Source organism: Lipotes vexillifer, unplaced genomic scaffold, assembly GCF_000442215.2.
Source record: "Lipotes vexillifer unplaced genomic scaffold, Lipotes_vexillifer_v1.1 scaffold1008, whole genome shotgun sequence".
NCBI lineage: Eukaryota > Metazoa > Chordata > Mammalia > Artiodactyla > Lipotidae > Lipotes > Lipotes vexillifer.
In genome coordinates this window covers 2,895,952-2,905,483 of record NW_006772616.1, presented here as the reverse complement: position 1 = coordinate 2,905,483, position 9,532 = coordinate 2,895,952, and the positions used below count along the sequence as shown (strand labels likewise).

Sequence of the window (9,532 nt, the reverse complement as noted above, 5' to 3'; positions counted from 1 at the left end):
CCGCCCTTCCCCTGCTGGCTCATTTTAAATTTCTCCTAATCCTCTGAGTCCCAGATTCCTTTGTGATATAAGTATCTTTTTGTTCCATTCACAAGACAACACTATTTGAATAGATCAGCAGTGGCTTAAATATGAAGGGCATTAGGGGACAGCTGTCTAATTAAAAATATATAAACCTATGCAATTCTTTGTATGTCTGAGAACCGAAGCTTTTTGTGTTACAAAATGAAATTTTATCACATTGAATGTTTATCTGTTAAGGTTTAGACTGGGCTTATTATATAATTATGCGTGCTGTTTTTCTTGTTGTTTTAAATCAGTGCTACAAAAAACAAAAAGAATTTCAAAAATTTCTCTAAAACAACATGGCAATAAAGAAATGTAGTTATGTTTCCATGACAGGAACCATCTGGAGTCAAATAAAAAACTCAATAACTTATCTAGAGATGTCATCTCTAGGCTGTTAAACGTCCAAGTGATTGGTTGAATTTTAAGAGATTTTGGCTGAATTTTGATTGTCTTATTAAAAGAGCTAGTGGGGCTTCAGAATTCCTGCTCTTGAGCATCTGTTGAAGTAAAATATTGCCTGAAACCTCCACCTTAAATATTTACTTTTTTGGGGGGTAGTATATGTAGTTATTTTTAAATTGATTTATATGGCCACATAAATTTGTTAAAGCAGTATTGGAAAAGATTGTGTATTGAACGTCTCATTTATGGAATGTAAAATGGCTACATATGTGTGATTCCTGGCATTCAAATGACAATTGGGAAAGTGGGAATGTTTATATTTTTTCCTATAAATGTTCAAATACCCCAAGATGAAAATTGTAGTTTAAATCCAACTATTTGTTTTAAATAGCTCGAGAAAAAATTCTTGTGGAGGAAAGAAGACCAACTCTAAAGCAAGATAGTTGATCACTTTTAACGAAAAAATAGTGAATAAGAGTGTGCCCATATATTTCCATTTTGAGAAGTTATAGCTGTCCCCAAAACCAAGAACTCTGAAGAAGTGTTTTAGTTGTTTCCATGAAATCTACATTTAAAATTTGTGTCTAAATTATACACGTTTTTAGCTTCTTACGTATATAGTACCGGATGCTTTTACCTTATCACTAGCAAAACATTACTGCACACCATTCAGACAAAGCATCCTATTTATGGTTGGTTTAGGAGAGAAGAATAGTTCTTCAGATGTCTTTTCGTGCAAATAAGTTTAGACTTCATTATTTACTTCTATTTAGTCAAGTATGGAAATTCTTCCATAGTTAATTCTTTGATTATGTGTATTTACAGTTTCTTATATCAGGAACAACGGTCTTGAGTAATCACTGTTGATAATTGCATCTGTCGCTTGCATTTCTAAGTCTGATGGATCTTATAGGATAGTTCAGGTAATTTTGTAATGTACACATATGTACATCCTAAGCCAATAATTTCCTTTTTGCAGGTCGCTCACCCGGAAAAGAGTAATATAAGGCAAAAAGTCTTGGTCTGTCCATTCTCAACCTGTGAGATTTCTTTCTGTCAAAAGGAAATGGTGAAATTCAAGTCAGTGGTGTGAGAAACATCAAATCTCCGTGAACCAAAATGCAAATATTTGAAAGAGAAAATGAGTAGTATTTCAAAAATCTACATCAGTGCCTTTATGGGTCTGGAGCATTTCATGTCAGATTTAGAGGCCATTTAAATCCCTTTTTTAAATTGGGCCCAATGTATTCTGCAGTTAATAGTTATAAAATCCTGTGATTCGATTTATGGAGTTCCTAATGGCCATGTATGGTAAAAGACTAATATAGACACGTTCTTCAAATTCAAAGCCGATTCATCCATAAAGTGCAAGAAAAAGAGAGCTCATTTTGTTTTTTAAAAATCTTGTGGTTTAAGATTTTCATAATGTGTGGGCCATTATTTAGGTGATTTTTTTTTTTTTTTTAACCCAAGTGGGAAAATCACATCTGGTCAGATTTTGTTGTAAATATGTTCAAGCAAATGAAGATAACAGTTCTTTTTTAATCTGTAAGATTATTAAAATCATAGCGGTTGGATATTAAAAGGGCATTTTTTTTTTTACTGCTAATTTTAGATCCCCTTAGCCTGAGTCATTCCTGTTATCTGTATTTATCTGTTTGCTTATTACATTTCAGGCCTGCGACAAGGACCCCCAGTGTGGTGGAGGCATGTGCTGTGCTGTTAGTATCTGGGTTAAGAGCATACGGATTTGCACACCGATGGGCAAAGTGGGAGACAGCTGCCATCCGCTGACTCGTAAAGTTAGTATATATATTTGTGTTCTTGGTGCTTCTCTTACATTGCGGTAACTCAACTCTGAGCAAGGCCTGTGTGACATGAAACCCAGGGTAACGTGCTAGAAGTTGGGAATCAGAGAAGTTGAAGTGGAAGACCACTTCCTCACTCCTTTCCCTTTCCATTTGAGAGAACTGTATCCTTTACCATCCTTAGTCTATTAATCATTTACGTATCATGCTTCTGGTGGCATTAGAAACATTTCATGGAAATAATTTCAAACACTTAAATTTTCTTTAAAAATTTCAGGATATGTGTGAATATATATATATATATATATATATATATATATATATATATACTGTGTATGCTTCTTTGCAGAAATCAGAGTATGGAAGCTCTTGAAAAGACTTTTAATGTCAGACCTGCCGAAGAGGCAGAAGTAAATAAGTTTGTGCTTTGGTTTTTGCAGAAAATCATCCATGATGCAATCACTCTTGTATCTTAACTTGAAAGTCCTATATTTTGACTCTCTCCACAGGATGCCTTGTTCACAACCGTGGAGGTTCATGATATTTAACGTGCCAATGTGTTATCTAACAGCTCAATATCACAATGCCCTGAACACCACTTTTGAAAAGTGATTGCCAAGAAGTGGCAGGACCAATGGCAGGACTGGACAGGGCTTTAGAGGTTGTGTCCCCAGGGGTTGCAGACTCCCCGGACTGCAGGGGTCGGGCAGCTGTACGTGACATCTGGAAGGGGGTGGGTGGCAGGCAGGAGAGAGCAGAGAAGTTTGTGGAGCCTGGAGAATCCTTGCACTTCAGATTCAAAACGTTTGAAATACAGTATGAGTACAGCCAGATCCCCCAGGGATGCCAGGTTGCAGGTGCCTTGCTCTTCTAGTGGTACATCTTCATTTACCCAACAGTTACGTGGGGTGCAGGGGCAGGGATGTGTGCTGAAGGACAAGTCCCAGGCCTGGTGGCTCGTTGGCGGCGAGTTCAGCCCCCTGCAGTGTTCTCTCTACACGTGGTATCCTCTCGTCTTAAAATAGGTTGAATGTTTTCAAAGCAAGCTGGATTCCACCTTCTGCTTCTTTTTTTTTTTTTTTTTTTTTTTCCCACACGTGGCTTAGGGTTTAAAACTGTAGTAGTGCCAAACATCTTTCCCGTCCTCCGGAGTTACAGATAACAGCTAATATTTTGACTTTCTTGGAATGAAATAAGGAGGACATATATTGGCTTGGGTTTCACTCTGTGCGCTGTAGGGGGGGACCCTGGTTGATTGGACCCATCTGAAGACGGCATTGGGCTCTCCTGTGGTTTCCTTGAGAAACACTTCCTGTTGTGTTTAGACCTTCCCTCCCCGTGAGCCGGTCTTGTCGTTTGTAAGCATGATATGCACCTTTTATTCTTGGCCATTTTGAGATAGGAAATGTTTTAAACCATTAGTTGTCTGGCTCTGTGCCAGACTCTACCCCCCCTCCCCACCCCAGGTAGGGGGGTGGATGGTGAAGCCCCAGCCGCCTTTGACCTTGATCTCAGTTTTTATCATCTGCCTTATCCAACGAGAGTCATCTTTTGTCCATTGGAGTCGCTGTTGCTGAAAAGTTGACTCTTAACTCACCCTCCTTTAAGACTTACGTTGTCTTCGTACAGTGTTAGTATAACCTCACGTGCGCCCCAGGTACCAGAATCTCGGGGCCAGTTTGCTAAAGCGAGTGAAGAGTGACACATTCTGGGGGACTATTTTTGTACGAATCGCAGTACTAGTTGCTGCTCGTTGGATGCAGTGGTGTACCAGACACTGGACACTAAGTGTTGTGGATGTGTTTCTCACGGTAATATTCACAGGAAGCCCGCGAAGAAAGATTTACTTTTGTCCTGTTTTCCGTGCAACAACGTTCAGCCGCAGAGGGGCTCAGTAAGTGGCTGAGGTCCCAAGGTGATAGGTCAGAGGGCAGGCTGTGGATTTCACTTCTGTCTGATGCTCCATTGTCTGTGTGGTCTTAACCACTATATCCTTCTACTTGCGTGAAAGCTGTCGTCGTGTTTAGTTTGAACATGTTTTTCAGTGCAGTTAACCCGAACTGGTTTGTGTGGGGAAGATGCTCACTGAGATGAGGGACAATGGTCCAGAGTTGGCCCCTGTCTCATCCTGAAGTTCCGATGAGTTTTCCAAATCTGAGATATTTTGACAAGAGAACCAGATTCTGCCTCCCCGGGTTCGTCTAGTTTCTGGTTGAGGTTTAGTTCAAGGTCAGTTCTGAAAGGAAACAAAGTCATTCTCCTGCCGTAAACCCAGGGACATCTCTGTGCTGTGTTTTTATCACACTTAATAACGAAGTCTATAATAACCGAGTAGGGTTTTCCTGATAGAATTAAGTGATAAAAGAACTGAAGTACAGAAAAAATAAGATTTTAATGTCAGATCTGAACTTACCCCCCTCTCAGATGCCCACTTGAAATGTGTTTCTAGACCTCGATGTTACAGCTTTTCATATTGGTTATTTTCTGTCTTGAAAACACGTTTTCATAGGGCATTTCAATGACCGAGTTCTAGTCCCAGAGTTGTTACTTGTCTTGGGCGAAATTTATCCCGGTGAAAATCTAGTTCTTCCAGAGTATCTTTCAATTATATTCTATTCAGAACAACTCAACAACAAACATTTTTTAATAAACATATCCTGGTGAAACTCCACTCTGAAGTTTTAGAGCTCATTAGTAGATGGTAGAAACGTAGATAGAAAATTCTTTTTGCGGTGCGCGGGCTCCTCACTGTTGTGGCCTCTCCCGTTGCGGAGCACAGGCTCCGGACGCGCAGGCTCAGCGGCCATGGCTCACGGGCCCAGCCGCTCCGCGGCACGTGGGATCCTCCCGGGCCGGGGCACGAACCCGTGTCCCCTGCATCGGCAGGCGGACTCTCAACCACTGCGCCACCAGGGAAGCCCCGAAAATTCTTTTTAATGCAATGTGTTTATTACTTTTACCTCCCTGTTTTCTTTTTGTTTGGTTAAAAAACAAAGTGGATTAACTCTGACTGTGGTCCCAGGTATTGGTGCTTTAAAAACACGGGCTATGAATAGGTGAGGACTACACCTACTCAAATTTTAAACTTTCCATTCTGGTTTGACATTGTAGCTTTTCCATTGTGGCTTGACATTAGCCACAGATGTTTGTTTATTTTGATAAAGTGAACAGTATTTGATGAATGAAACTGAGACCTGTAAGTAGAAACTGGTGGCCCCTGAGTTTATTTTACTGTTTTGTTTCTCAGATGTATCAATTAACTTGTAGAGTTTACAGTCACTGCTAGGCTACGGTTTTGTAATTGTAAAGTTTTTTAACTTCACATTTGATAATTCAAAAATAGAATAAAATATGTCTACCTAAAAAGAATAGGATGCCTGTTTCTAAACACATTTTTAGGCAAATAATAGTTTTTTTTTTTTTTTTTGCTGTATGCAGGCCTCTCACTGTTGTGGCCTCTCCCGTTGCGGAGCACAGGCTCCGGACGCGCAGGCTCAGCGGCCATGGCTCACGGGCCCAGCTGCTCTGCGGCATGTGGGATCTTCCCGGACCGGGGCACGAACCCGTGTCCCCTGCATCGGCAGGCGGACTCTCAACCACTGCGCCACCTGGGAAGCCCCAAATAATAGTTTTAACATGTATTGATTTTTAACAATTAGTTTTTTAACAATTAAGAATGCATTACTAAATCGATGTCTACTGGGAATACTTTGCTGTTTAAGAAACATTCCTTTCTATTAATACCCACATTTTTAGAGTTTATAAAGATTAGCCATGTCCATCCCATTCTGATTACCCATTGGCTTTGGAAGTTTAGAATTATGTGACTAGTACTTTTATTCTTATTGCTTATAATTTTATCAAAAAATTTTAGCAACTATGTTTCCTTCAAACAATTAATCTTGTTTTTAAATTTCATTCCATTTTTTATGTTAACATTTTTAGCCCTCATTTTGGTTTTCTATTTTTATTTTTGAGCTGCACTTTAAAACTTGACTAATACATTTTCCTTTCCTGAAGCAAAAAATTTCTGATTAAAACCTGGGTCTTGTTCATGTTAAAAAAAAAAGGAAGAATTAAAAAGTTATTAGCTGTTTCTATTTCAGAACCAACTTATGGTGAAACATTATAGACATAATTTCCGAATACAGTATAAAATTTTTTTAAATACTGACTAAAATATAACTAATATAAGTGCAAAATGTAGCGGAAGATGGGTGGAAGAAACAAAGTATCCCTATTTGCTATCACAGATGTCAAGAGCCACTGTCTGCATTTGCTCTCTCAGGACCGCTTCATGCCCATGATTACAGGTTCACATTGGCAGAGAGACTCACAAGACATGAATATGCTCTAGGTTAATACGGGGTTTCTCAACCTGGGCTCTTGACATTTTAGACTGGATGGCTCTTTGTTGTAGGAGCCGTCCTGTGCATTGTAGGATGTTTATTAGCAGCATCTCTGGCCTCTACCCCCTAGATGACAGTAGCACCCCATCCCAGTTGTGCCCACCAAAAGTGCCGCCAGACATTGCCACATGTTCCCTGGGCAGGGAGGACGGGGGTGTTGGAGGCGGCTGGAATCACCCCGGTTGAGCACGCCTGTCTAATACGTCATTTATTTAGCCTTACAGGACACAGCGTAGGAAGCACAGCATCTTCGCCTCCTTGGGAACTCATCAGCTCCCCGAGCACACAGCTTCTTTTGCCCTCTCGTCCACACAGGTGCTGTGGCTGCCATACGTGATTGCCAGGGTGTGTGTGTGTCGGGGGTGTCCCCTTGACTCGTAGAAAGTACCACTCATTTCTTGCAGATCTTTTATGATCCCCCTAGTTCCAGAGGCTCAAGGCTCCCCCAGCTCAAGTGCAGTTTCACCCAACCAGTGAGGCTGACCCAGCATTCCCCGCTTTTTTTTACTTTCTCTGGGGACACGCTGCAGTGGGAGGCCCAGGTCCGTGTCAGGTCGGCCTCCATCAACCCAGGCCCCAGGTTAACCCTCTACTCACAGGATGGGAGCAGATAAAGTACTGCATGATTTAGGGTTATGTGAGTATATACCTACTCCAAAAAAAATTAGAAGAAACAATTTCGAACTTTACCAAATTAAGATACGGTGGCACTCTGCATAGCTATTAAAACCAGAAGCCGTGGGACTTGTCATTTTTATTTTATGCACTGTTATACCATTTGAATTTTTTTGAGCTGTGTACTTCTATTGAAAAAGTTGTAACAAGCCTGGTTTTATTAAGGTTAAAATTATAATAGGGCCAGTGCCTTTTATGTCACGTGACTAGGCTTTTCTGCACGTGTCCCATTATGTTTCCTCCTTTTACACAATTGACTCTGTTTTGAGAGTCAGCACGAGTAATACTTCTGTTTCATATCAGGACTGCTTTCTCTTTAAAAGTGCTGCGAATGTACTGGGAATCATGCCTTCTCAAGAGTGCTGAAGGTTCTGCCTCGGTAACTTCTAGAATTTGCTGGTTGGAAACCTAGACTATTAGAAGCATTGGCTTGAGTGTATAGTTGATTCTAAAGTAAACCATCAAGTTGGTGCTGAGTGATGAGCTCCTCGGCTCTCTTTGTACATCTGAAGATGCATCTTCCATGAGCACTTTCTCATGCATGTGTGGCTGTCCGACACCTATTAGGTTTGTCATGACAGTGAGTGTGCAAGTAGCAGTGAGTGGACCAGTCAAGAAACGGGCAACTTATCTATGGGGTGTATCGTGTCGGAAGTCGTGGTCTGTGTGGTTAAGAGCTCACAGATGGAGGAGAAAACTGCTAGAGGCTGGTCCAGTGACGAAGGGCTCAGAGGGAGGAGGGAGAAACACACACGGGATCTTGAAAAAGCATAAAAATAAGAAAAGGGCATTCAGGTATGAAGGGACCTGCAGGACAATCTAATCATTATGTTAAGTTCAGTCGGAGCAGATCTAGGTTGACGCTTCCACAATCTTGGTGCTCTCAGTAAGAAAAAGAATATAACACAAAGATATTTTTGAAGGTTTCACAAAAGCACACGACCTAGTGAGCATGTCGCCAGGGCCCCTCCTAGACCCTGGAGGGACCCAATGTAAGCGAGAGCCTTTGGCTTCTGAGTCTGGTGGAATTGATCAGTGCCAGGCAGGGGGGCTCGGGGCGAAGGGGGAGCTCCAGGACCTGAGAAGTTCACCCCTTTACGTTCAGGGAGGTCACAGCCTGTGGTGGGCGCAGGAGATAGGACACTCTCGAGAAAATATTTGTTAAATGCCTGTGTGCCAAGCAGAGTGCCGTGTCCTCAGAGACAAGAGTCCCTGTCTTCCCAGAGCCTGGAGTCTGGGCCTGGTGGTATTTGGAAGAAGTTGGAGCTGGGTCTGACTGTGACACGTTCCTTTTCTAGCTGGGTGACCTCAGTCAGGTGCGTTAATTCACGTCAAGAGGAGGCCACTTGGCTTGTGTCAAAGCGAGGCAGAAATCTGGCTCCCACTTTGGTGTGACATTCATACATGATGCCTTGATGTGGCCCGGCCCGTGGCAGGCCGCCAGCGTTTCTTTTTTCTGCTACTTTTGCTGAGGACGACCTACGTGACAAGCCAAAGAGTGACCATGGCGTCGAGATGCACAGAGCACCACACACTGAAACCAAGAGGGCACTTCTTCTGAGTGTCTGAAACTACCTTACTGGGTATCTGTCATTAAAATTTAAGTTCCATGAAGGGCAGAGGCCTTTCCTGTTTGGTTCGTCACTGTATCTGCAGCACCTAAAATAGGGTCTGATATGTTGGTGACGCTCAGTAAATGCCTGTTGAATGAATGAATAAAAGACACATGCTTGGTGTTCTCCATGTATACAGTTTGACACCCTTACTACAGTTAGAGCTCACTTGTTCCAGCCTCCTTGGATATCGCTGTCTGTGTTCATTTTTCTCAACCTCAGCACCGTTGACATTTTTTCTGACATTTTTTTAGACCACACAATTCTTTGCTGTGGATACTGTCCCCTGAGTTGTGGGATGTTTAGCAACATCCTTGGCCTGTACCCACTGGGGGCCGGTAGTGCTGCCCCCTCCCCTCATTTGTGACACACAAAAATGTCTCTGGATGTTACCAGATGTCCCCTGGGGGGCTGGGGGCAGAATCACCCCAAATTGAGAACCATTGGTTCGTGTAGTAGTTTGGGGCTCGGTGAAAGGAATCTCTCAGATCTCAGTGTCAAGAAAGGATCATAAAGGTCATGATTTATAGCATCTCGTACCATCCACTTGTAATTG

At 42.1% G+C, this 9,532-nt stretch overlaps 1 protein-coding gene across 2 annotated transcripts in view; it reads left to right on the top strand.

Annotated features, from left to right (window-relative positions):
* PROK2 (prokineticin 2) overlaps positions 1-9,532 on the top strand; it is a 13,300-nt gene that overhangs the window by 1,549 nt on the left and 2,219 nt on the right. For both annotated transcript variants that reach the window (XM_007447664.1, XM_007447665.1), the window contains exon 2: positions 2,148-2,273. In XM_007447664.1, the coding sequence (XP_007447726.1) occupies positions 2,148-2,273 (126 nt within the window). The remainder of the gene's footprint in view (positions 1-2,147; positions 2,274-9,532) is intronic.